Source organism: Oncorhynchus kisutch, linkage group LG7 (genome assembly GCF_002021735.2).
Source record: "Oncorhynchus kisutch isolate 150728-3 linkage group LG7, Okis_V2, whole genome shotgun sequence".
In the NCBI taxonomy this organism is placed as follows: Eukaryota; Metazoa; Chordata; class Actinopteri; order Salmoniformes; family Salmonidae; genus Oncorhynchus; species Oncorhynchus kisutch.
Genome location: NC_034180.2, coordinates 42,268,880 through 42,296,648, shown reverse-complemented (window position 1 = coordinate 42,296,648; position 27,769 = coordinate 42,268,880). Strand labels below are relative to the sequence as shown.

At 45.7% G+C, this 27,769-nt stretch overlaps 1 protein-coding gene across 1 annotated transcript in view; it reads left to right on the top strand.

Annotated features, from left to right (window-relative positions):
* Positions 1-27,524, top strand: part of LOC109894629 (protein ELYS) — a 34,317-nt gene extending 6,793 nt beyond the window's left edge. The window contains exons 9-36 of the mRNA XM_020488244.2: positions 2,276-2,408; positions 2,663-2,844; positions 2,980-3,041; positions 4,541-4,669; positions 4,812-4,902; positions 5,136-5,225; positions 5,474-5,614; positions 10,473-10,577; positions 10,777-10,873; positions 13,373-13,496; positions 13,676-13,732; positions 14,043-14,189; positions 15,323-15,513; positions 15,636-15,780; positions 15,908-16,039; positions 16,226-16,373; positions 16,486-16,636; positions 16,772-16,864; positions 17,078-17,234; positions 17,470-17,685; positions 17,819-18,632; positions 19,081-19,186; positions 19,278-19,399; positions 20,875-21,155; positions 21,336-23,433; positions 23,548-23,648; positions 23,983-24,062; positions 26,476-27,524. Of these exons, the coding sequence (XP_020343833.1) occupies positions 2,276-2,408; positions 2,663-2,844; positions 2,980-3,041; positions 4,541-4,669; positions 4,812-4,902; positions 5,136-5,225; positions 5,474-5,614; positions 10,473-10,577; positions 10,777-10,873; positions 13,373-13,496; positions 13,676-13,732; positions 14,043-14,189; positions 15,323-15,513; positions 15,636-15,780; positions 15,908-16,039; positions 16,226-16,373; positions 16,486-16,636; positions 16,772-16,864; positions 17,078-17,234; positions 17,470-17,685; positions 17,819-18,632; positions 19,081-19,186; positions 19,278-19,399; positions 20,875-21,155; positions 21,336-23,433; positions 23,548-23,648; positions 23,983-24,062; positions 26,476-26,671 (6,389 nt within the window). The 3' untranslated portion in view covers positions 26,672-27,524. The remainder of the gene's footprint in view (positions 1-2,275; positions 2,409-2,662; positions 2,845-2,979; positions 3,042-4,540; positions 4,670-4,811; positions 4,903-5,135; positions 5,226-5,473; positions 5,615-10,472; positions 10,578-10,776; positions 10,874-13,372; positions 13,497-13,675; positions 13,733-14,042; positions 14,190-15,322; positions 15,514-15,635; positions 15,781-15,907; positions 16,040-16,225; positions 16,374-16,485; positions 16,637-16,771; positions 16,865-17,077; positions 17,235-17,469; positions 17,686-17,818; positions 18,633-19,080; positions 19,187-19,277; positions 19,400-20,874; positions 21,156-21,335; positions 23,434-23,547; positions 23,649-23,982; positions 24,063-26,475) is intronic.
* Positions 27,525-27,769: the final 245 nt, after the last annotated feature.

Here is a 27,769-nt window from a genome sequence, read left to right as displayed (position 1 = left end):
ACCTACGTGGGTGGTATTCACTTACTAGACACCAAACGGACCGAAAAGGAGTGGGGCTACCTGAACTTGTCCAACAGGAAATGCAAAATTATTTGCCACAGTGTGCTCTAATGAATGCGACCCTGGAGCGAAAAGGATGTACAGTTGAAGTGGGAAGTTTACATGCACCTTAGCCAACTACATTGAAACTCAGTTTTTCACAATTCCTGACATTTAATCCTAGTAAAAATTCCCTGTCTTGGGGTAGTTAGGATCACCACTTTATTTTAAGAATGTGAAATGTCCATAGTAGTGATTTATTTCAGCATTTCTTTCTTTCATCACATTCCCAATGGGTCAGAAGTTTACATACACTCAATTAGTATTTGGAGCATTGCCTTTAAATTGTTTAACTTGGGTTAAACGTTGTGGTGGTGCCTTCCACAAGCTTCCCACAAACAATTTGGGTGAATTTTGGCCCATTCCTCCTGACAGAGCTGGTGTAACTTAGTCAGGTTTGTCGACCTCCTTGCTCGCACACGCTTTTCAGTTCTGCCCACAAATTTTCAATAGGATTGAGGATAGGGCTTTGTGATGGCCACTCCAATACCTTTACTTTGTTGTCCTTAAACCATTTTGCCACAACTTTGGAACTATGCCTGGGGTCATTGCCCATTTGAAAGACCCATTTGCGACCAAGCTTTAACTTCCTGACTGATGTCTTGAGATGTTGCTTCAATGTATACACAATTTTCCTCCTTCATGATGCCTTCTATTTTGTGAAGTTCACCAGTCCCTCCTGCAGCTAAGCACCCCCACAACATGAGGCTGCCACCCCATGCTTCACAGTTGGGATGGTGTTCTTCTGCAAGCCTCCCCCTTTTTCCTCCAAACATAACGATGGTCATTATGGCCAAACCGTTCTATTTTTGATTCATCAGACCAGAGGACATTTCTCCAAAAAGTACGATCTTTGTCTCCATGTGCAGTTGCAAACCATAGTATGTTTTTTTTTTATGTTGTTTTTGGAGCAGTGGCTTCTTCCTTGCTGAGCGGCCTTTCAGGTTTTGCTGATACAGGACTCGTTTTACTGTGGATATAGATACTTTTGTACCTGTTTCCTCCAGCATCTTTACAAGGTCCTTTGCTGTTGTTCTGGGATTGATTTGCACTTTTCGCACCAAAGTACGTTCATCTCTAGGAGACAGAACGTGTTTCCTTCCTGAGCGGTATGACGGCTGCGTGGTCCCATGGTGTTTATACTTGCGTACTATTATTTGTACAGATGAACGTGGTACCTTCAGGCATTTGGAAATAGCTCCCAAGATGAACCTGACTTGTGGAGGTCTACATTGTTTTTTTCTGAGCTATTGGCTGATTTCTTTAGATTTTATCATGATGTCGAGCAAAGAGGCACTGAGTTTGAAGGTAGGCCTTGAAATGCATCCACAGGTACACCTCCAATTGACTCAAATGATGTCAATTAAATCAAATCAAATTTATTTGTCACATACACATGGTTAGCAGATGTTAATGCGAGTGTAGCGAAATGCTTGTGCTTCTAGTTCCGACAATGCAGTAATAACCAGCGAGTAATCTAACTAACAATTCCAAAACTACTACCTCATACACACAAGTGTAAAGGGATATGAAGAATATGTACAAAAACATATGAATGAGTGATGGTACAGAACGGCATAGGCAAGATGCAGTAGATGGTATCGAGTACAGTATATACATATGAGATGAGTAATGTAGGGTATGTAAACATTATATTAAGTAGCATTGTTTAAAGTGACTAGTGATATATTTTACATCAATTCCCATTATTAAAGTGGCTGGAGTTGAGTCAGTATGTTGGCAGCAGCCACTCAATGTTAGTGGTGGCTGTTTAACAGTCTGATGGCCTTAAGATAGAAGCTGTTTTTCAGTCTCTCGGTCCCTGCTTTGATGCACCTGTACTGACCCCGCCTTCTGGATGATAGCGGGGTGAACAGGCAGTGGCTCGGGTGGTTGTTGTCCTTGATGATCTTTATGGCCTTCCTGTGACATCGGGTGGTGTAGGTGTCCTGGAGGGCAGGTAGTTTGCCCCCGGTGATGCGTTGTGCAGACCTCACTACCCTCTGGAGAGCCTTACGGTTGTGGGCGGAGCAGTTGCCGTACCAGGCGGTGATACAGCCCGACAGGATGCTCTCGATTGTGCATCTGTAGAAGTTTGTGAGTGCTCTTGGTGACAAGCTATCATTGTTGTGGTCACGGGTTGTACTAAGGCCTTCTCTCCTTTCTCCCCCGTCAGTTGCGTCTCCAGACACCAGCGTGTCCATTTTCAGCTGGCAGGTGAAGGCCTACGGACAGGGCAACCCCTCCACTTACATCGGCGTCTTTGACATCAACAGATGGTACCATGCACAGATGCCTGACTCTCTGAGGTAACATTCTGACATAAATATCCCATCACCAGCCGCCTAAATCGCATGGTGTGTCCAATTTCCCCGAATACCAGGCGTTGATCAATTAGGTTATTTATTAATTTATGTAGTTGGTTATGTAGTTGGTTTCAATTATTTATTTATTTTTACAAACAAGTCTACTTTTTTTTGGGGGGGGGGGGGTGTTGATGGAAAATAATTTCTGGGGTTGATAGTAAGCTTTTACATGAATATGAAACCAACGTGTGTGTCAGAACGGGGGAGTCTCTGCGCAGCTGTCCCTACCTGGCCGTGTGGTCTCTGGATTCGGTGGTGGAGATGACGTCACCCTGCCCCCTGTTGGACGTCCTGGTGCACGAGCGCAGCCTGAGCCGCGGCCTGCCCTACACCTGCCCCCCGCCAGAACAGTTCTTCAAACCAACCACATACAACTTCGGCAAGTTGGACACACAGCGCAAGCCTTTTCACACAACACCCTGAGCAAATAGAAATACATTTAGCTCTTTAAAGCCATTCGGATAAGTTTTGTAAATGTTGTCATGACTTGGTAATTTGTTTTTCCTTGGAACAGATGCAACCTGTTTGCTCAACACTGGTATTGTGCACTTAACTTGCTCTGGGTATCAGAAAGAGGTGAGTTTATCCCTACATTTTTGGTGTATTTTCTCCATCTGTATCTTTGCAAAGATAGTTATAGTGCATGCGGAAAGTATTCAAACCCCTTGACTTTTTCCACATTTTGTTATGGTACAGCCTTATTCTGAAATGTATTAAATTAAAGATTTTCTTCATCAATCGACACACAATACCTCAATGACAAAGCAAGAACGGGTATTTTGGCATTTGCAAATTTATATATAAAAAAAACTGTATTTACATAAGTATTCAAACACTTTGCTATGAGACTTGAAATCAGGTGCATCCTGTTTCCATTGATCATCCTTGATGTTTTTTTCAACTTGATTGTGGAGTCCACCTGTGGTAAATTCAATTGATTGGACATGATTTTGAAAGGCACACACCTGTTTATATAAGGTCCCACAGTTGACAGTCCATGTCAGAGCAAAAACCAAGCCATGAGGTCGATGGAATTGTCCGTAGAGCCCCCGAGACAGGATTGTGTCGGCATTAATCTGGGGAAAGGTACCAAAAATGTCTGCTGCATTGAAGGTCCCCAAGAACACAGTGGCCTCATTCTTAAATGGAAGAAGTTTGAAACCAAAAAGACTCTTCCTAGAGCGGGCTGCCTGAACAAACTGAGCAATCATGAGACGAGGGCCTTGGTCAGGGATGTGAGCAAGAACCCGATGGTCACTCTGACAGAGCTCCGGAGTCCCTCTGGAGATAGTTTTCCTTCTTGAAGGTTCTCCCATCTCTGCAGCACTCCACCAATCAGTCCTTTATGGTAGAGTGGCCAGAGAGAAGCCACTCCTCAGTAAAAGGCACATGACAGGCTGCTTGGAGTTTGTCAAGCGTCACGTCTGGAGGAATCCTGGCACCATCCCTACGGTGAAGCATGGTGGTGACAGCATCATGCGGTGGGGAAAGTTTTCAGTGGCAGGGACTGGGAGACTAGTGAGGATCGAGGGAAAGATGAACAGAGCCAAATACAGAGAGATCCTTGATGAAAACCTGCTCTAGAGCGCTCAGGACCTCCGACTGGGTTGAATGTTCACCTTCCAACAGGACAGCGACCCAAAGCACACGACCAAGTCAACGTAGGTGTGGCTTCAGTACAAGTCTCTGAATGTCCTTGAGTGGCCCAGTCAGAGGCCGGACTTGAACTCGATAGAACATCTCTGGAGAGACCTGAAAATAGCTGTGCAGCAACACTCCCCACCCAACTTGACAGAATCTGCAGAGAAGAATGGGAGAAACTCCCCAAATACAGGTGTGCCAAGCTTGTAGCTTGTTTTTTTCTATGTCATTATGGGGTATTGTGTGTAGATTGAGGGGGAAAAAACTATTCAATCCATTTTTGAACAAGGCTGTATTGTATCTTTCTGAATGCACTGTACATGTGGCTAACATGAAGACTTTCAATTAGTTGACTATTAAGCCTTTAGTCATCCATTGTCCATACAGCAGGATGTTATCTTGTGAATCACATGAACTATCTCTTGCTGTCTCAGACTCTGAGCTTCTTGAAGAAGGCTGCTCCCTGCTCCAGTGATGTCATCTCAAATGGCTACTCCCGCTGCCTGATGTCCGGCCTGCTCTCCTCTCGCCTGGCTGACGTGCAGCCCTCCAGCCTCTCTCAGGTACACACACAGCTTCTGAGAGGTTGACGGTTATTCCTTTTTGCTCTACAAACTTTCCAGTGTCTAAAGGTTTTTAAGGACAATTTTATATATGTGAATGCATTAGCTCAATGTGCCGGACTCTCTTCCTCTCTCTGGTCAGGAAGAGCAGTTGGACGCCATCTTGTCTACAGCCATAGAGACCAGCTCCTTGGGCCTGATCACCAGCTGTATCAAGCAGTGGACCGCTGAGGGTGAGACACTGCATAACAACACTGGCACCCTGTTATTTAGATCAACCCTGGCTTCATCTCCTGTACTACATGTACACTGATCCGAACACACACAACAGGTGAATCACTTTCAGATATTCACATCCTCGCAGATGGAGGAAAGGAGACTGGGTGACACAGACAGTTTGGGTTATTGAGATGCACCCCTAGATTGGATTTCTCTCTAATGTAAAATGGTGGTGTTTGCTTCACAGAGCAACCAGGCTCTGCGGTGAACCTGCGCTACATTCTGGAGTGGGCCTGGGACAAGGTGGTTCACACCAAGGAGCAGCTGGATGGCATATGTGAGTGTTTCCTACCACAGTGATCAGCATGACACTCTGTCAACACCTTATTGATCTTCTGGTTTACATTAAAAAGAATACTCATGGCTGTGTATTTGGTTGGTAACTATAGCAACTTGCAGCTGTGTTGTCATGTGATTTCCTCAAGCATTTTTGGATTTGATATGTTTTCCTAGGGCAATAGATTTTCTTATATGTGAGGAGGTGTTTTCTGATTTCCGTCTGCCCTTATTTTTGTCTCCCCCCAGGTGCTCCCCTGTTTGACAGCTCATCTAACTTCACGGACTCCCCGACCCTTCAGCTGCTGCAGCACAGCCAGAGGCTACTGGGGAACCTCAGCACCATCTTCCACTGTCTGCTCAGAGAGGCACAGGAACTCACTCAGCGAGGTAAAGCCTAATTCAGACAAGGGGCACCGTTACCAGGAGGCTTATTTATTTTAACATTGAAGCACTGGTCGTTGACCGAGCAGAGCGGCTTGCGGTGCTCATGCAACTGAATACTACTTTGCTTCTGTAGAGAAAATGTACAAAATAGCAATATTTTGAGAGGCAGAGACGGGGTTCACACAAGTGTCTTGGTTGGTGGCTTTCACTCCCTGTGGTTAGAGCCATTAACACACCCTTTACTAAAATGGCCCTAGAGAAGAAGGCAGACGTTCTACGTGTCCCCAACCATTTGTTTATTTGCGTTTGTAACATTTTTAAACTTAATTTGTACATAATGTTGCCGCTACCGTCTCCTATGACTGAAATTTTCTTCTGGACATCAGGACTGCAATTACTCACCACGGACTGGCAGAATCCTTTTTTTATTTTTTAACCTTTAGCAAGTCTGACGAGCCCGAAGTGAACGATATACTGCTTTCTCGGGAACCGGCCCAGATCCCCATGATTTGTGTGAAGAGGAGGCGGAGAAAAAGGGGCCAGAGGGCAGGTTGCCTTCTGAGAATTTGTAGGCGATCGAATAAACCCCCCACTTCCTTCCATTCTGCTAGCAAACGTGCCATCGTTGGAGAATATAATTGATGATTTACGAGGAAGTTTAAACTACCAATGGGACATTCAAAACTAATATCTTATGCTTCACGGAGTTGTGGCTGAACGACGACACTCAACATACAGCTGGCTGGTTATATGATGTACTGGAAGGATAGAACAGCGGCGTTTGGTAAGGAAAGGGGCAGCGGTCTATGTATTTTTGTAAACAACAGCTGGTGCACGACACCGAAGGAAATCTCGAGCTATTGCTCGCCTGAGGTAGAGTTTCTCATGATAAGCTGTAGACCACACTACCTACAGGTACGGCAATTATTTAGGCTAAAAACAACATGAGGATTGAATATAAACATCGTTTGACATGTTTATATGAACTAGAGGTCGACCGATTAATCGGAATGGCCGATTAATTAGGGCCGATTTCAAGGTTCCCTAACAATCGGAAATCTGTATTTCTGCGCGCCGATCTACTGATTAAACTATTTTTTTTACACCTATATTTAATCTTTATTTAACTAGCCAAGTCAGTTAATAACACATTCTTATTTTCAATGACGGCCTAGGAACGGTTGGTTAATAACTGCCTCGTTCAGGGGCAGAAAGACAGATTGGATCCCCCCAGATTGGGGGATCCAATCTTGCAACCTTACAGTTAACTAGTCCAACGCAATAAAAACCTGCCTCTCTCTCAAATGCAGTAAGCCATGGTAAGTTGCTAGCTAGCATTAAACTTATCTTATAAAAAACAATCAATCATAATCACTAGTTAACTACACATGGTTGATATTACTAAATATTATCTAGCGTGTCCTGTGTTGCATATAATCTGACTGAGCATACAAGTATCTAAGTGTCTGACTGAGCGGTGGTAGGCAGAAGCAGGCGCGTAAACATTCATTCAAACGGCACTTTCGTGCATTTTGCCAGCAGCTCTTCGTTATGTGTCAAGCATTGCGCTGTTTATGACTTCAAGCATATCAACTCCCGAGATGAGGCTGGTGTGACCGAAGTGAAATGGTTGGCTAGTTAGCGCGCGCTAATAGCGTTTCAAACGTCACTCGCTCTGAGCCTTGGGGTGGTTGTTTCCCTTGCTCTGCATGGGTAACGCTGCTTCAATGTGGTGGCTGTTGTCGCTGTGATGCTGGTTCGAGCCCAGGGAGGAGCGAGGAGAGGGACGGAAGCTATACTGTTACACTGGCAATACTAAAGTGCCTATAAGAACATCCAACAGTCAAAGGTTAATGTAATACAAATGGTATAGAGGGAAATAGTCCTATAATAACTACAACCTAAAACTTCTTACCTGGGAATATTGAAGACTCATGTTAAACGGAACCACCAGCTTTCATATGTTCTCATGTTCTGAGCAAGGAACTGAAATGTTAGCTTTCTTACATAGCACATATCGCACTTTTACTTTCTTCTCCAACACTTTGTTTTTGCATTATTTAAACCAAATTGAACATGTTTCAGTATCTACTTATGGCTAAATTGATTTTTATTGATGTATTATATCAAGTTAAAATAAGTATTAATTCAGTATTGTTGTAATTGTCATTATTACAAATAAAATAATAAATATTTTAAATTGGCCGATTTAATCGGCATCTGCTTTTTTGGTCCTCCAATAATCGGTATCGGCGTTGAAAAATCATTATCGGTCGACCTCTAATATGAACCTTACGGATACAATTTTGATTTTTTTGTCTGCCTCTTGTTACTATGTTTGAGCCTGTGGATTACTGAAGAAAAGGTTTTTGGATATATAGAGAGACTTTATGAACAAAAGGAACATTTATTGAATAAATGAATGTGTTCTGAGAGCAACCATATGAAGATCATTAAAGGTAAGTCATTAATTTTCTCTATTTCTGACTCTTCTACTTGGTTGGTTACTGTTTGTAATGATTGTCTGCTGGGTTATGTTCTCAAATAATCGTAAGGTATGCTTTCGCCATAAAGCATTTTTGAAACCTGACAATGTGGTTGGATTCACAATAATTTAATCTTTAAAATATGCGATAAATCTACGATAATTGAATTTCAACAAGCATTTTACTACGGCTGGCCATGCTTTCCACCTGGCTGCCCCCCCCCTCTCCCTCACCAAAATCCAGACAGCTGATGTCCTGAAAGAGCTGCAAAATCTGGATCCCTACAAATCAGCTGGGCTAGACAATCTGGACCCTCTCTTTCTAAAATTATCCGCAGAAATTGTTGCAACCCCTATTGCTAGCCTGTTCAACCTCTTTCGTATCATCTGAGATACCCAAAGATTGGAAAGCTTCCGCAGTCATCCCCCTCTTCAAAAGACAATACTGTGCAGCCGTCTTCCTCGACCTGGCCAAGGCTTTCGACTCCGTCAATCACTGCATTCTTATCGGCAGACTCAATAGCCTTGGATTCTCAAATGACTGCCTCGCCTGGTTCACCAACTACCAACTACTAGACAGAGTTCAGTGTGTCAAATCGGAGGGCCTGTTATCTGGACCTCTGGCAGTCTCTAAGGGGGTGCCACAGGGTTCAATTCTCAGGCTGACTCTTTTCTCTATATACATCAATGATGTTGCTCTTGCTGCTGGTGAATCTCTGATCCACCTCTACGCAGACAACACCATTCTGTATACATCTGGCCCTTCTTTGGACACTGTTAACTAACCTCCAAAAGAGCTTTAATGCCATACAATACTCCTTCTGTGGCCTCCAACTGCTTTTAAATGCTAGTAAAACGAAATGCATGGTCTTCAACTGATTGCTGCCCGCATCCGCCCGACCGACAAGCATCACTACTCTGGACACTTCTGACTTAGAATATGTGGACAACTACAAATACCTTGGTGTCTGGTTAGACTATAAACTCTCCTTCCAGACTCCCATCAAACATCTCCAATCCAAAGTTAAATCTAGAATTGGCTTCATATTTCGCAAAAAAGCATCCTTCACTCATGCTGCCAAACATACCCTCGTAAAACTGACCATGCTACCGATCCTCGACTTCGGCGATGTCATTTACAAAATAGCCTCAATACTCTACTCAATAAATTGGATGCAGTCTTTCACAGTGCCATCCGTTTTGTCACCAAAGCCCCATATACTACCCACCACTGTGACCTGTATGCTCCCGTCTGCTGGACCTCACTACATATTCATCGCTAAACCCACTGGCTCCAGGTCATCTAAGTCCTTGCTAAGTAAAGCCCTGCCTTAACTCAGCTCACTGGTCACCATAGCAGCACCCACCCGTAGCACACGCTCCAGCAGGTATTTTTCACTGGTCATACCCAAAGCCAACACCTACTTTAGCTGCTTTTTCTTACAGTTCTCTGCTGCCAATGACTGGAATGAAATGCAAAAATCACTGAAGCTGGAGACTTATCTCCCCCTCTATCTTTAGGCATCAGCTGTCAGAGCAGCTTACTGATCACTGTACCTGTACATAGCCAATCTGTAAATAGCACACCCAACATCCTCATCCCCATATAGCTATTTTTGTTTAAAAAAAAGAAGCTATTTTGCCCCACAGTATCTCTACTTGCACATCATCATCTGCACATCTATCACTCCAGTGTTAATGATAAATTGTAATTATTTTGCCTCTATGGCCTATTTATTGCCGTACCTCCCTAATCTTACTTCATTTGCATAGACTGTATGTTTGTTTATCCAATGTAACTCTGCTGTTTTTGTCGCACTGCTTTGCTTTATCTTGGCCAAGTCGCAGTTGTAAATGAGAACATGTTCTCAACTGGCCTACCTGGTTAAATAAAGGTGAAATAATAAAATAAATAAATAAAGTCTGTTCTCTCTTCTACCGCACGGCAAGCAGTACTCAACCACCAAGTCTAGGTCCAAGAGGCTTCTAAACAGCTTCTACCCCCAAACCATAAGACTCCTGAACACCTAATCAAATGGTCACCCAGACGGTTATCTATGCATGGTCACTTTAATAACTCTACCTACATATTACCTCAACTAACCGGTGCCCCCGCACAAGCTCTGTTCCCGGTACACCCCTATATATAGTCTCGCTATTGTTATTTTACTGCTGTTACTTTTATTTCTTATTCTTGTAGGTATTTTTTTAATCTGCATTGTTGGTTAAGGGCCTGTAAGTAAGCATTTCACTGTGAAGTCTACGCCTGTTGTATTCGGTGCATGTGACTAATAAAATGTCATTTGATTTATGCGCCTCTACATACCATGTCATGAAATGTCAGAATTGGGTGTTGTAATGCAGTTATTTGTGCAGGTCTGCTGGGTCTCATCAATAAGAATCTGGTGTCCAGCCTTATCTCTCAGTACGCCCAGGTGGTCCTCTGGTTCTGTCGGACTGGACTCCTGCCCGAGGGCTCCGGTAAGACCACGTACTGTGGTAGCAGTTCAAACATTTAAGTTCAGTCCATATTCCATGCCACCTTTTGGAACATAGACCACTTTCACCATGTACACCAAAAGTAGTGTACGTCATAGTAAGTAGGGTGCCATTTCAGATGCAGTGCTAGAGATGTCCACTGTTATAGGTTTGCAATAGTTTTAATTCCCCTGTCAACCAGATGAGGATGCTGTGCAGATCCCCCGGCCCTTCTACAGCTACTCTGTGAACCAGAACTACTACACCATCCGCAGAGAGGAGCTGCAGCAGCTCTCCAAGTGAGTGCTGTTCATATCATCCACGAGCTGGTTCAGGACTGATAGTAAAACACATCAACAAGAAGAGACAGGAAAAGTTTAACTTAGTCCCCTCGGTGTCATTCTTCTGAAGATCTGTTTTTGTGATGTTGTATACGGTATGGGTGTTTCTCAAAATGCATACAACTGTGCTCCGAGCACGGCGCGTTGGGAGTATGAGTCCAAGTCAAAGTATCAAAATGGAGCAGGAAGGGTCTTATCGAATGCATACTCTGCATACATTTCCGATGAAGCTTTCAAACAAAGAAATATGACGCAACCAATTTAAAAATGATGCAACGTGTCTTCCTATTCACATGTTGCCTGACTACAGTATTGTATCTTGATACGTTAATAAATATACGCGGTGTTCATTTTGGCATGTTTACCTGCCTACGTACCGTAGATCGCAAGCCCATAATAAGTTGTTGTGACGTTGTATTAGTTAATGTGACGACTGTTGTTCATCGAATGGTTAAAAGTTTCTAATTGCGTCATTAACTGAATCAAGCAATTATTAACTCATTAACCTGGGGCACCATGGGAGAACTAGTTTTTATTGAGTTTCTATTTCCCAAATTAACTCAGAGTATCAGAATATCGATTTCACAACAGCCGCTAATTAACCAGTTACCTCTACCAATCTCGTTCTGAACGTTGTATAGCACGTGAATCTGCACGGACCCAGGTCTCACCAATGAGTTCGTACCACACCAATCTTAGTTGAATATTTATTTACTAAAAAGCTAAAATGATGATAAAAGATACACATTATAGGCTATTGATTAGAACTTAGTATAACGGGCCAACACACTATGGCGCGTGTTACCCAAAATGGGGATTTCAAAGAGCGAGAGGAAAAAGAAAGTACACGAGAAATATACATTTGGGTGAATTTGTCAGCTATGCTATTCTAACCCTAGCCTTGCCCCAAACTGCTGCTCTTATGGGTCAGAATATAATGATGTAATTACGTGGGGTAGACCTCCGAGGATTCTCTGCGTGGACCGTACAGGGGAACGTTTAGCTGCTCGATGACTCACTTCTCCTGCGCACCTCTCTGATCGTCCTCCCGATGTCAGTGTCCTTTTGGCTTAGGAGTCTGTTCCCTTGCTATGGAAGGGGTCTTCTGAGGACAGACAGCTCTGTAGCTCACAGCATAGGAATGAAACCCTTTAGATACCACGATTCGCTGGGATTGGATGCTATGGGGGTCCGGCTTGAATTCACCTGCTAAGACACAGCTACTCATCCGTAGCTTAGGTAGAAAAGGATTTCTTTGTCTTCAAACTTGTTGCTTTCTGAGTTCGTTGACTTTTTAGACCTGGGCTGTAGCTTGGGTCACGTAGTCTCCTCTGTAATTTCTTTACTCACAGGTTTTATACCCTTGGGTCAGAAGTGGGTGTAACCCCCTTTAGGGAAATTCTCTGGGCGAACCAAGTTAAGGTCTAGATTTGACTCAAATCCAATTTTAGACAACTAACTTAACATTTCATCTTTACCAAAACATTCCCTTTGATTTGGACATTTTCCACACAAGGTACAATGTATAAACATCAAACATATACTAGGAAAACTCTTCACGTTACAATGTTTTCGTAATACCGTCATCTATTAACCTTTAATAACAAAACAAAAATGATATACATTTCCATTCCATCGAATATTCCATATTCCATTGTGGCTGACGGAAACCATTGTTCCAAAGTCCCTTTATTTCATGTTTAATGTTCTGAGGCTGGTTCTCCATAGTAACAGGACAAAGGAATTTGTCTGTGGCCTGAGATTTACCAGGGGTGTGAGGGGGTCATAAAAACCCCACATCTTCAGACCCCTAGATCTCTCCTCCTCTGTTGGTGTTGAGAGATAATCTGTAGGGTTGTGGTCTCCTGTAACTTGACCTGGTCAGGACAGTCATGACAAAGTCAATAGGCCTAACTGGCTAGCTACTACTGTTAGCTTGATAGCCACGAAGAATACAAGTGTTTAATCTACCTTGCATAACATTCATTTTTGGTCACTTTTGCCTGTTTAACTATCTGGCTAGCTCGATTATTACGATTCACACACATCTAGGTGATAATTATGAAGTAAAAGATTTACTTTTTGTATGTTTTGTCTTGTTGCCATTGTCCTGGCTGGATAAAGGTTCAGTGAATGGGGAGGGGCAGTGTAAGGTAACATTGGGTGCTTGTCAAAGGGAATGTTTTATGTGTTCTCCACACTCTTATCCTCACAAGAACGTACTCAAGAGAACGTCCTCTGAGAATGTACTCTGAGCATGAGAGCGTGCAGTGTGGTAGTATGCATATTGAGAAACACCCTATATTTGGTATGCGTGTCTCATATTAGTGTCCATTTTCCTTCATGTTCCTACTGTGGAGTCCTACTGTGAAAGACTGTTTTGGGAAACTAATGCATTTCACGTAAGACCATCTCAACCACCATGAATATTTAGAATAAACCATCTGTTCTTCTCAGGGGGAAGTGGTGTGCAGACTGCCTGATGATTGATGGCTTAGTCGCCCAATGCGGTGATCGCTTGGTTGACCTGTGGAAACGGGACGAGGGCGGGACGGGACAGTATCCGCCACCTACGCTACACGTAAGCATTTGGTACCTGTGCATTCACGAGCACACAAACACACAGAGCCAAACAAGGATCTAACTTCCTACCTTGAGCACATACTCTGAATGATTTCCATGGAATTCCATCTAGATGTAGACGTAGTATAACAGAAGCTAAAACACACCTAGTGTTGATCTTCTCTCTGCTGTCCACAGGGCCTGCTGGATATTTACCTCCTGGAGAACATAGATGAATCTGCTAAGCACGCCATCGTATCCTTGCTCTGTACTGGCTAGCTACTACTGTTAGCTCCCTCGCAACCATCCAAGTGTTCATATTAGGGAATTGGTTTGATTTTAAATGCTGTGTCCTGTCCTTACACTCCTAACCCACTCAAGTGCCTAGACTTGTGAAATCCACCTAACACATTCAGACCCACTCTTACACACACACACACACACACACACACACACACACACACACACACACACACACACACACACACACACACACACACACAGAGTATAGTGAGACAGAACACACTTCTTCTCTCTGTGTGAGCCTTGACCCCTCCCCCCCCAGGTGATCTACCTGTTGTTGGATGTGATGTATTCCTTCCCCAACAAGAGCGGTGGGTCTGTGGAGTCCTTCCCCACTGCCTTCGCCATCCCCATCGGCCTGGTCAAACTGGTGCAGGGCTTCTGGCTGCTGGACCACCACGACCACCAGGTAGACGCGCGCACGTGCACATATACACGCCAGACAATACAGGGTTATAACCAGTCACATTTTAGAAGACTATTTCTGGAAGTTAGCATTTAGCAAGGATAGTGTTTGGTTTGTGAATGGGCCTTTTCCCCGTAACTCAAACCTTGCATGTGGAATTTCAAATGTGTACAGTGAGTTATTTCATAGAATGATTCGTTGGTAGACTGATTACCAGGATGTGTACTCAAAGCATGCGCAAACCAACTGGCAAGTGTCTTCACTGACATGTTCAACCTCTCCCTGACCGAGTCTGTAATACCTGCACGTTTCAAACAAATCACCATAGTCCCTGTGCCCAAGGAAGCGAAGGTAACCTGTCTAAATGATTACTGCCCCTTAGCACTCATGTCGGTAGCCATGAAGTGCTTTGAAAGGCAGTTCATGGCTTACATCAACACCATCACTCCAGAAACCCTGGACCCACTCCAGTTCAACACATCTGCCATGCTGGTCCTCAACACTGGCCCCTCTGGGGTGTGTGCTTAGTCCCCTCCTGTACTCCCTGCTAACCCACTGCTCGGCATCTGACCGTAAAGCGCCACAGAGGGCAGTGCATACGGCCCAGTACATCACTGGGGCCAAACTTCCTGCCATCCAGGACCACTATACCAGGCGGTGTCAGAGGAAGACCCTAAAAATTGTCAGACTCCAGCCACTGTTCTCTCTGCTACCGCATGGCAAGCGGTACCGGAGCGCCAAGTCTAAGATCGAAAGGCTCCATAAAAGCTTCTACCCCCCCCCAAGCCATAAGACTGCTCAACAATGAATCATGGCCACCCGGAATATTTACTTTGTTTTTACACTGCTGCTACTTGCTGTCTATCTATGCATAGTCAGTATATAAATAACCTTGACTTACCTGTACCCCTGCACATTGACCCGGTATCCCCTGTATACAGCTTCCTTATTGTTATGTGATTTTCTTGTTACTTTATTTATATTTATACTTTTGTTTATATAGTAAATCTTTTCTATTTTTTTCTTGTAAGTAATCACATTAAGGTTGTATTCGGTGCATGTGACAAATTTGATTTGATAAAGGTAGTGATAAAATGGTTTCATCTAGTTGACACCTGAACTTTGACCCTCTCCAGAACTCCCTGGAGATGCTGCTGCACCCCACCACCTCCCCGTCCCTGTGGGGCTGGCAGCATGATCGCATCCTGCAAGCTCTCATGTGCCAGGGGAAACACGGGATCGCCCTGCGCTACCTCCACGTTATGAAGCCCCCCCTCTCTTCCACCGCTCAGGCCCAGCTCTGCCTGGCTGTGCTGCTACACAACAGGTGGCTGTTTATAAGTGTGTGTGTGTGTTTGCTAGCACCCGTGCTAACAGTGACGGCATTGTGATGTTTTTGTTCTTCTTCCTGGTACGGTTAACATGTTTGTATAACCCCTCTCCATGTAGGTGTCTGGTGGAGGCCTGGGCCATGCTGAGGCAGCACTCCAACAGCCTGAACACGGAGGAGTTGTTAAGTTTCCTCTACCAGACCTGTCAGGAGCTTGGCCTCATGAAGGAGCTGCTCAAACTGCCCCTGGGTCTGGCTGAACAAGTAGGATGCCTTGTTCCCCCAACTTTCCTTTCTACCAGGGCGAAATCACGACCCTGGCATGCCCATCAATAAAAAAAAAAATTTATGTGACAATTCCATCCCTGAAGATTTACCTGTGTGTGTGTAGGAGTGCTTGGAGAGGTTCCTGCAGGGTACAGGGGGTCTCCAGAACAGAGAGCTACTGATGATGCACTACCTGCAGCAGGCTAACTACGTCCCCGCCCTGCAGCTCAACCACACCCTCAAGATGAACATGGTGGTACGTTCACATTTACATTCACATTTAAATAAACTCATGGTTTATTTATACACTTCACCAATACAGAACATATGCTACGAGAAATGTTTTTTAGAAATAAGTCACCCTAACGTGTATGTGTTGATAAGACATGTTGCTGAATTCTGCCCTTAATCTTTCCATTCCGTTCATATATCTGTTCTCCAGAACGAGAGGGATCCCAAGCTGAAGGAGAGAACCAAAACCAGGAACTCAATCCTGGACCAGTACGGGAAAGTTCTTCCTCGGGTCCAGAGGAAGCTGGCCACGGAAAGAGCTAAGCCATACCACCACCCCTCCACCATCCTCAGAGAGGGTACGTGACCTTGTCCCTCCTAGCTTCTTATTACACTGCTCTGTACACGCTTCAAGGTTAGATTTATGTTTTCAGTGTGACCCTTGACTTCGATAATGTGTGTTCGTCTTAGTGTCGCGGCCACAGCCGCTGTCGACCATCGCCAAGCGGTCGGCCAATGAGAATGTGCTGACCAGAGCGGCATTCATCAACAGCGTCCTGTCGAAGATCGAGGAGGTGTGGGTGGGGAAGAACCCCACGCCCCAGTCTTCCCCACTAAAGAGGTGAGACCCCAACCGCCCTGTCCCCAACTGCCCCTATCTGACTAAGATGTAAGTAAGTGGTAAAGATGGGTTATCCACCCCTGGATTTGATCTGTTCAATTGAGTTGTTTCCCTTCCCTTCTCCACGCCACCCAGCCCCAGGGCAGCGGAGGTGCTCTTCCCCTCCCGGGATCTGCCCGAGGCCTTCGTGGGCACGCCTATCACCATGTCCTCCAAGAGGAAGTCCAGGTACGACACACACCGAACCTCAACTTGACATAATCCCACGGAACTCAGACTGTCACGTTAATCATACATCCATGTCAATGAGAGGTTTGGGTGGAAGTATGTAAGATGAGCTATAAATGACATAACGCTAGTCTTTTGTGTAAGAGGTTTGACATGTTGATTTCAATACATCTGACATGCTTTCCTAACCCTTCCTCCTGTCCCAAACCCCAGGGTGCTGGACCTAGTGGTTCACCCCTCTCAGACCACTCCTCCAGAGGGGGCACGACCCCTGCTGACACCCCCTAGGGCAGCTAGCTCCTGGAACCTCCCCAAAAGCATCAACAAGGCCCCTGAGCTCAGCCTGCTGCAGACCCCACAGGTGGTCAAGGTAAGACCCAGACAAAAGGAGGGTGTCGACTGTCACACATGCTCCCACATCCTAGACACTGATGCTCACTGGCACGATGACTGGAAATGCCCTAGTTTTATAGCTTGAATGGGAATGAACTCTAACTCCTAGAAGTCACATGGTCCTGAACACCACTGTGCCTGAGACCTAAGCCTGCTGCAGTGGGTTGTCAACTATGTGTTTTGAAACTCCAATGGTTGTTTCTTTCCCGTAGCGAGCGCGAGCCCTGGCAATGTCCGGTCCCTTGTTCTCGGCCTTCACCCCTCAGTCCATCCTGAGGAGCAGCCTGCGCCCCACCCCCGTGGCCACCCCCTCTGCCTCTCCCGGGCGCTCTGTCACCCCCCCACTGTGCCCCAAGGAGAGCCGCATCACCTTCATCGAGGAGACTGCCTCGCAGTCAGAGAAAGGCACCCTCCACTGGAGCAACGGGGTAAGACCTCCTGGACCACTGGGCCTTATTTAGCAACATAACAGTGGAATTGAGAGTCTTTCTATGAACAAACAAACTTTTCAGATACTTTACCCTTGTGTACCATGTTAGTGATTTGTTTTGTACTCTACAGATCGCAACCGAGAATGAGATTAGCCTGCTGACCAGAGGCTCTCCACTGTCAAAGGCTGGACCTGAGGCCTGGACCTCACACTCTGCTGACTATGATGAGGAAGGGCAGGAGGAGGTGAAGGTCACACATGTGAAGTTCCTGCAACCACCGGTCCGCGAGCCCTCACCAGAGAGGGGAGAGTCTGAGAGCGGCTCCTCTGTCGTGGTAACTGCATTGCCTAGCACGTTGCCAGGACGACTCAGCCTTGGTTTGGAGACGAGCCAGGCCTCTGTCCTTTCAACGGACACCACGCTGGAGTTCCATGATGCACCTCTGCCTGAAGACCTGGAGATGGAGGCGCTTCAACATCCAGCCAATGAGGTCACAGATGAGGATGATGATGAAGTGGTGGTTAACCTCAAAACTCAAGAAGTACTGGAAGCCCCACTCTCAAAGGAGGAAGTGCAGCCTGCAGCAGCCAATGGGCTGACTCTCCTTCTGTCACTGGAGGAAGGGCAGAACAAGGACCCGGAAGTAAAGGAAGAGGAGGTCAGCAGAGAAGTGGAGCTGGACCAGGAAGTAGGGGAGATGGAGGTCAGCCCTGAACAAGAGTCTAAGGCTGAAAAGGAAGTTGTAGTCCAACCAAGGGTCACACAGGCAGTAGAACCAACTCCTAACACAGAGGTGGTTGAGGAATCTAACCTTCACCAGGAAGTTATTGATATGCCCAACCATGAGCTTGAGGTGGAGACTGCGGAGGTGGTGGAGGAGGAGACTCCCAAAGAGGATGAATCTCAACCCACTGAACCAATGAAACCTGCCAGAGAACACACTGGTGAGGGTTCCACCCACCTGTGAGGACATCACTCAGCCAGGATCTTACAGATGCTCCAGTAGACAAATTAAATACATTACATTCATGTCCTGCTTGGTTTCAGCTCTGTGTAGATGGTGTCAAATTATTCAAACCTGTGTAGTCTCTGTGAACACCAAAAATGTGTGTTCAATCAACAACGTTAATGTTTTTGAGGAACAGTTTAGATTATCCTCACTGTGCAAAGGCACCACCGTTTGAGGTGATTTAGACTTTGATAATGTACAGAGGGCCTGTGAGGGGGAGCTCAGTGCAGGTAACTCCAACCACAGTGAAATGAAGTGACCGAGCTAAACCTAACCACATCGAAATACTAAGCTTGGAAGAGTTTTAACAAGACGGGACTCATCTTGATGCAGTTGATTTTAAACCTACGATGACCTGGTTGATTCCTCTCTTGCTCTTGTAGATCTGGATGAGTTTGTGGAGCGCCATCTGTTTGGCAACGACCTGTCTCCTCCCCTGACCCGCTCGGGCATCCACAAGGCTTCTGACAACTGGACATCCTTCAACAGGTACGTCCTGAAACGCATCCCAACAATATTGGTTGTGTATGTGCTTACAACCATTTATTGATATTAAACCTCCTCTCTCTCCCCTGGGCAGTGAGCCGGTGTGTGACGTGGTAAAGGAGGAGTCTACTCCTACAGCCGTCCCCCTGGCCCTCACCACCCAGAAGTCTCTGGTGTCCATAGCCACCTCAGACCCCACGGGCACCGACTCCCAATGTGAGTGACCTCTCACCTCTTGCACATGACTGTTTTATTTGTCACATACATTGAGTTCTAGGTCATGCGATCAGAGATCTAACACGGGCTCACTGTACGAGCTACAACCACAAATTATTTTGTGTTTTTATTGGCTGGCAGCAGAATTGACACCTCTCTGGGCTAATACCGACCAATAATGGTCTGGAATGCTCATAATTAGAGATGCATGATATATCGGTGAACATATCGGAATCTGACGGTATTAGTTAAAAATACCAACATCGGTATCATCCGGTGTCTAGTTTAACGCCGATGTTAAAACCGATGTCAAAGGTACCGTGCATACATGACGTAATAACGGCACGTAAAATTTTGCTCTACACGTGCAACACAGCATTCCTAACCTAGCCCATAATGTCTGCTGTGTCGATCGAAGAGTAAGAACATTTCAGTGAGACAACTCAAAGGTGAAATCCATTCAAGGCTAGATAATGGGATTCATTGCCCTTGACAATCAACCAGAGTTACACAGTAATTGCGTCACTGCTATTAGCTTCACTACAATCATACTATGGAACGCCGTTTGGGTCTTTGCGTGTCAAAAAAAATATAGTAGCACTGTCAAAGCTGTAAAGTCTGCAAACACTGGCCACGAACAATGTTTACAATACCGCGTTGGTAATGAAGCATCATTTGTTCAACCATAACTGGGGTAGCTAGCTTTAGCTTGGTACCTAGCTAGCACCAATACAACCAGCCTGAAAACAATGACCAGTAGAAACTGTGGTCTTTTTCATTATTCTTAGCAACGATTTTGGAATCCTTGTAAGTATTAGCTAGGTTGCCACTTGTTCTCCTTTTGAAATTGAACTTCAGTTCATGAACATACATAGCTAACCAGCTACTTAACTCAGTTGCCCAATGCTAACGTTGTATGCAGCCAGCTAGCTTCATCTGGCTAATGAGGCTCGACCTGACTGTGTTATGTGTTGTGAAGCTCGCCACAATAAGGATTAGGCACAATAGTGGAGTTTGCAGTTTGCCTTAAAAGTATTTAATTGACAGTGATGTAAATGAATACAATAGTAGAATTGTGTGTGTGACTTATTTATTTAGGAAAGTCAGGTAAGAACAAATTCTTATTAACAATGAGGGCCCGGACAACGCTGGGCCAATTGTGCGCCGCCCTATGGGACTCCCAATCCCGGCCGGATGTGATACAGCCTGGATTCGAACCAGGGACTGTAGTGACGCCTCTTGCACAGATACAGTGCCCTAGACCGCTGCATCTGTGTGTGTGTGTAAACTATTTAACTGTACTAGAATGCTTAAAAGGCCGCTAAAAATTTAAATATCTTATCAGTATTGTTTTTTTTTTGCAAGGAAATATCGGATATCGGTATCGAGCAAAAATGTAATCGGTGCATCGCTACTCATAATAGCTCATTTTACCTTTAGTGAGTGTGTTTGATGGGGCTCTTCCCTCCCTGTAGCTGTGGTGAGCCTGAACGACAGTGAGGAACTCTCTAGTTCTGTGTTGGAGGATGATGATGATGATGATGAAGATGAGTCAGATGGTCCTGCTGAGCAGGACTCGGGCAGCGAGGTGGAGGTCATCGAGGAGGTGCAGGGGAACGGGAGGCAGCGAGCCCCCTTGCCGCCCCCCTCTCTCTTCCTGGACCAGGTCCCGCAGCCACACCCCCAGTTCCTGCCTGCACTATCGGAGCAGGATGCAGCTGTGCTCTCATTGGTCACCACAGAGGCAGACCTAAAGGTAAAACAGTGACTGTCTTAGGATTTCATAACTCAGTCATGTAAGCAGTGTGGACCTAAATGCTGTGGGTGACTGATGTTAAAAGTTGCACTTTTTGAAAAGGGGGTAAAAGTATCTTGTTTTGCGATCGTAGGTTGTGCTCTATAAATGTTCTCATGCTTCTGTGTGTTTCCCCTACAGATGGTGGAGGATGACCTAGAGGGGGAGGTGGTGATGGTGAGGCTGGGGGTAGGAGGAGACGAGGCAGAGGGGGTTTGCTACACAGAGCTGAAGCCCTCCACCACCCTGCTGGTTCCTCTGGAGCTGGTGGAGGGTCATGCCCTGGCCGACGGCGCCCACCTGGGGCTCATTGAGGTGGGGGAAGGCAGCCAACCAGAGGTAGCCACCTCTGGAGCCCACAGCAGCTTCTCTCTGATTCTGGAGGATGGGGATGACGATGCAGACACGGTACCACTAGAACCCAGTAAGCATCTGACCACAGAGGATGCAGGTGGCACGTCTGAGACGCCTGTGACCGACCCAGAGGTCATCTGCCTGGGTACGGACAACCAGGACACCCCCCTGGCTGCAGCTGAGCCCCTGCAGGAGCAGAAGGCTGAGATGAACACCCTGGAGGGGATGGACACCCTGGAGGGGATGGACACCCTGGAGGGGATGGATAGCTGGACGGAGGCAGAGACTGGTGGAACTGAGGCCATGTCAATGGAGAATGTTCCTCTAGTCACGGACGTCCTGCCTGAATCCTTTGAGGCTAAACCAGCCACATCAGCTGAAGATGTTGACACAGACAATGTAGAAGAGCCAGATGAGATCCCTGCTGACTCTGAACCAACCAAAGCAGAAGAGGTGTCACCAGTCCTGGATGAGATTGAGCAGCCGAACGGAGCGATGGAGGAAACTGAAGAGGAGACTCTCTCGTGTGCTCGTCAAAAGGAGATGAAGGCAGACGTTGTTGAGCTAGAAGAAGAGCGAGAGGAGCCCGTCTCTGTCCCTGCAGACCAGTCTCTGTCTCAGGTAGAAAGCAATCGAGCCATCCAGTCAGACAACCATGAACCTGTCCAGGGAGAAGCCATAAGTGAGTTGGCAGCCATACTTGAAGAAGAAGCAGCTCAAACCGGAAAGCTCTCTATAGCCAGTGTGGAGGAGAGGAAACCGGACAAGACCTCCAACAGCCAGTCTAAGTCTGTGGAGGAAATCTCAGTGGGGGTCAGGAAAGCCCCGTCCACTCCGACGCGCAGGACATCCAACCAGAGGAAGATGGTGAAGTTTACCTCAGTGGAGGCGGAGAGGCCTGGATCAGAGGACGAGAGGCTGGCGGGACAGACTGAGATGGAGACAGACGCTCAGGTCCCAATCACACCCAGACGGATCACCAGGAGCAGCCGGCACAGCCAGGACTTCGGAGTTCCCGTCACACCTCGCCGAAGCGCTCGGAAAACTGAATCCCAGCCAGAACCGGAGCCTTGGAGAGAGCAGGAGGAGAGGAAAAGGGAGGAGGAGGTCCCGGCGGCAACTGTGGTCCTCTCAAAGGCCACCCCGACCAAGCGGCGCACTCCACAGAAGGCCACTCCAAGGACGGGAACCCGCCAGACCAGGAACACCCAGGTGGGGAGCAACAGAGAGCCAACAGCCATGGATGAAACAGCCAACCAGGTGTCAGTTCAGTCTGTTACACGCAGCGCTAGGAAGAGCACAACTGGAACCAAGGCCCCAGCCGCCCATACTCAGTCGGTGGTCCCTGAGGAGGAAGAGAAGGGGAACGATGAAAGGGCCAAACAGCCCAGCAGTCCAGGCAGGGTGACCCGCAAATCGACCCGTGCGGGTGTGACCCTCGCCCTTTTCACAGAGGGAGTGGTTGCCCTGACCCCTCCCCGCAGCCGGAGGAAGACGAGGGGTGAAGGCACCGCTGAGAAGACGCCCTCCGCACTCGCCCTGGATGACCCGCCCCTCAGCGTCTACCGTCGACCACCCAGGAGCCGCCTGTGGAACCACCAGGAGGAGGACCTTCCCCTGTTGGAGACTCCGCTGGAGGTGGTCTCCGGAACGCCGGTGGCCGACGCCCTCATCCAGAGACTCCGTGACGAGGAGGTCAAGAGGGAAGTGGTTGAGGCCCCGGTCATCACAGAGATGGTGAGAGTCAAGAGGAGAGTCACCAAGTCGTTGGGTCAGCGGTCGCCCTCTCCACTCCCGATGGGAGACATCATGGTACCCGAGACCGACCAGGGAAGCCCCGTCAGGGACTCGTTCATCTACTCACCACCTCGAAGGAGAACCAGAGGTAACTTGCTCCTAATTGTTTTGCACATTTGCCTGTCAGACTTTGATTAGAAGAGGAAGGTTATTCTGTGGTTGTTCTGGCTTTCTCTCACACCTTTCATCTTCTGTCTGATAGGTAGGAGAGTAGAGTCTCCCGGTCAGAATGACGCGTCTGCGCCTCCTGTTACTCGTACCAGGCGACCGGCGGACACCACTGCAGCACAGCCTGATAACGAGGTCAGTTGATCACGTCCTTCAGACTGATGTTAGACAAGACAGGACTGGCCGGTTCCATTTGCCTCCATAGCCCTCCTCCCTCAGCCACTACTTTAGTGTTCACAGGTTTAAATGGACTGTCTAGGTTTACACAATATGGTGGAGATGATTTCTCTGCCTAGCCCTCAAATACAATAACTTGTTCCTTTGGCATATTGCACTCACCTATCCCATCCTCTCAGATCTGTGAACACAGAGGCCGTGTTCACAGATACATGGTCATTTGCTACATGTCAGGTTGCTGTTAGCTAAAACCATCAAGCTTAGTCTCTGACTATATCTTTCTATTGCTCAGGAAAAGAACTCGTCAGAAGACGATGTGGAGAAAGAGACGGCTGCTGCTAAAACCAAAGCACCCAAGAGGAGAACAACCAAGTAAGTTCTGTTGACATACTGCCATCGGCGTTCCTCTAGTCAAAGCTTCCCTAACACTCCATCTGCAATGTGAGTTCTCCATCTGCAATGTGAGTTCTCCATCTGCAATGTTAGTTCTCCATCTGCAATGTTAGTTCTCCATCTGCAATGTGAGTTCTCCATCTGCAATGTGAGTTCTCCATCTGCAATGTGAGTTCTCCATCTGCAATGCGAGTTCTCCATCTGCAATGCGAGTTCTCCATCTGCAATGCGAGTGCTCCATCTGCAATGTGAGTGCTCCATCTGCAATGCGAGTGCTCCATCTGCAATGCGAGTGCTCCATCTGCAATGCGAGTGCTCCATCTGCAATGCGAGTGCTCCATCTGCAATGCGAGTGCTCCATCTGCAATGCGAGTGCTCCATCTGCAATGCGAGTTTTCCATCTGCAATGCGAGTTCTCCATCTGCAATGCGAGTGCTCCATCTGCAATGCGAGTGCTCCATCTGCAATGTGAGTGCTCCATCTGCAATGCGAGTGCTCCATCTGCAATGCGAGTGCTCCATCTGCAATGCGAGTTCTCCATCTGCAATGCGAGTTCTCCATCTGCAATGCGAGTTCTCCATCTGCAATGCGAGTTCTCCATCTGCAATGCGAGTTCTCCATCTGCAATGCGAGTTCTCCATCTGCAATGTGAGTGCTCCAAACCACCAGGACATGACATTAGCTGTTGTCCGGGACAATTAAATAAATTGGCGGACAAGAAGAATATACCAGTTTTTTTTAACATTTTTATTGCACAATATCAAACAATTACACAGATCAGAATTGCATCAGAGGGGCCAACAGTGGAATAATATTACAATCTATTTTTCATGTACATAAAAAAAAAAGCCTACAGGTCAAAGTGTAGGTGATATGCATATTGGCTACAGCCTTATGTCCAAACAGATGTTGACATGAGTGAGGCGCCAGAAAATGTAGCTAAACTTTAATGAGACGTTTAGTTAAATAAATATAGGTTAAACTGCAGTCATTTTTGACAAATATAAAGAAGGATAATTAACATTAACGTCTAAGATTCTGTCAACATACTCGAGGCATGGTTCGTTCAGATCAAATGGTCACAAAACCGGAGAGTGAAGGACAGGGCCTGTTGCACACCGCACATCACCCAACTTGAATCAGAGCGGAGGTGGTCAGCATTTAGAAAGTATTTCACCATAAACTTAATTGTTTAAAATATGGACGGTTTGTCATGCAACATATTGTTTCAAAGTAGCCTAGCCAAAATACAACAACATAAATGTTGAGGGAATTATTTAATAAACACGTAATATGCCATTTTAAACCAGCATTTTACTCTGTTCTATTGGTTTTCAAAAACTTTCTTTTATTGTCCAGCAGCAAAAGGCATTATTAAACCATGCTAGTTGATGATAAGCCTAGTCATTAGTAACCCGTTCTAGTTGATGATAATCCTAGTCATTAGTAACCCGTTCTAGTTGATGATAATCCTAGTCATATTAGTAACCCGTTCTAGTTGATGATAATCCTAGTCATTAGTAACCCGTTCTAGTTGATGATAATCCTAGTCATTAGTAACCCGTGCTAGTTGATGATAATCCTAGTCATTAGTAACCCGTGCTAGTTGATGATAATCCTAGTCATTAGTAACCCGTTCTAGTTGATGATAATCCTAGTCATTAGTAATCCGTGCTAGTTGATGCATCTTTAGGTTTATCCTCTTAATGTCTAAACCATATATGTTAATCTATCACATGAAGCCACTAGTCTGTGCGGTGCATTTTTTAAACCAGTTTTTTTCTGCTAATTGTATTTTAGAACATTCATACTTAATCAACAGCCATGTGCTCATTGTTGAGCTGCTTATATGAAGAAAATACAACCGTTTAAGTTAAACGGTCTGATCGGTTTCTCTCTAGTCTTTTACATTTTTCATATGTGCAGTGGTTATATCAATTTTGGATCTGTCGTCCCACAACCGTCCCAGAGTCCGTTTTCAATTGTAGACATATTTTTTATGGGACATTCTATATTTATTTAAATAAGATGTAAAGTATGTGGTTGTAGTGTTGCACTATTTTATAGCCTACCAAGGGTGGCCAACCATACTACTTGTAAATGGGCAGTGTTGTGTTTTTAGACAGGCTTGAATATGCAAAGAATCCAGTGGGCAGTGTAGTCTACATTTTTGTTTGATTCTCTACCATATAAAAACTATAGTACGCCATTTTATTTTGTTAAGTGCTGTTACAGACCTTTTAGAATTTTTTGGGGCTGACAAGTGACTGGAGATTCTGTCCTATTTGTCCAAAGCACAAGTGGCAAAAAAAGTTTGTCGCGCCCTGCTCACTCTCTATCAGTTTGTTCCAGAAGTCACGAGAATGACCTTTTCTCTCTTACTCTCCCCCAGGCGCAATGCAGCGCCCCCTCCCCCAGCCAAGGTGGATTTAATCTCTCCTATGCCCAGCCCGGCCAAGCCCGCCCCGCGCACCACGAGGAGGCTGGTGGTGGAGAACAATGCCCCAGCCTCCCGGATGAACCTCCGACGCAAACGAGTGCTGGAGGCAATCTTCCCCAAATCAGTCACCCGCAGGAAGAAACTATGATCGGATGCCAATTTAGCCCTGAACAAACTACAGCATCAACTTGGAATCTTACAGACTGTCAGAACTCATAGGGTGAATCTCCTCGTCTCCTTTCCTTCAACTGCCCTGAAAAATAGGATGGGGGGGGAAGTAGTAAGGTGCCTGCTGGGTATTTGCTTTTCAATACACTATAACACAGATGAAGAAAAGGAGACAGAGGAATCCATTCTAGAGATGCATCTGTGGACTGAACTCCTAACTTTACTCTGAGGAAACTATTTTATCCAGATTTTCTTTTAATGGTTACAGCCTGTTTTTTTGTATTTAAGACAGACAACCAGTGGAGATTTTTTTTTTTTATGAATTAAGCAAATTTAATTGGATATTGATAAAATAATTTTCTATAAATGATTGTTATGTTTACAGGGTGGAAGACTGGGGGACTTGAACACCAAAAAAGGGTTTTTTATTTCTGGAGAATTCTTAAATTTCTATAAATTGATGCGTATGTAAATAGTCTCTTTTGCCATGTTATGAATAAAGTTGAATACTTGTGAATGATCTGTGCTAAATTTTAGTGTTTTGAAAATGTTTGGCTCATAATCACGATGCCAATATCAGCCTTAAGACAATTATTTAACAGTTAATTTCTGTTTTTCGAGTGATTTAATTTGCAATGATTTGGATTATTTAGTCTTTTTTTCCTGTACTGTATCACTAACATGTATATAACCTACACAGTAAATCCACTGGGGCTGATGAGGCTTGTTTTAAGGTCATTTATTTGACCAGCATAACATGCCGATGAATGTAGAATGTCTTATTTTCCATGACTGCTCTTTGACAATACGGTAAAGCTGAAGTATTTCATTGAGACTGTGTGGAGTTCTTGTCTCTGTCCAATGTTCTGCTCTTACCAGTAAGCAATAAGAAGCAAGTACTGACACTTGATCCTGATTGGCTAGAAACCTTGATTGTGTACATTTAGTAGTGGGGCACGAGTATTTGAATTGTCCCATTTTGACTTATCGCCAATTTAAGGTCAGGGTCAGATTGAGCTAGATAAGACATTTGAAATAGGACAATCATGGGCCCAAAATGGCAGTATAATACTGATTG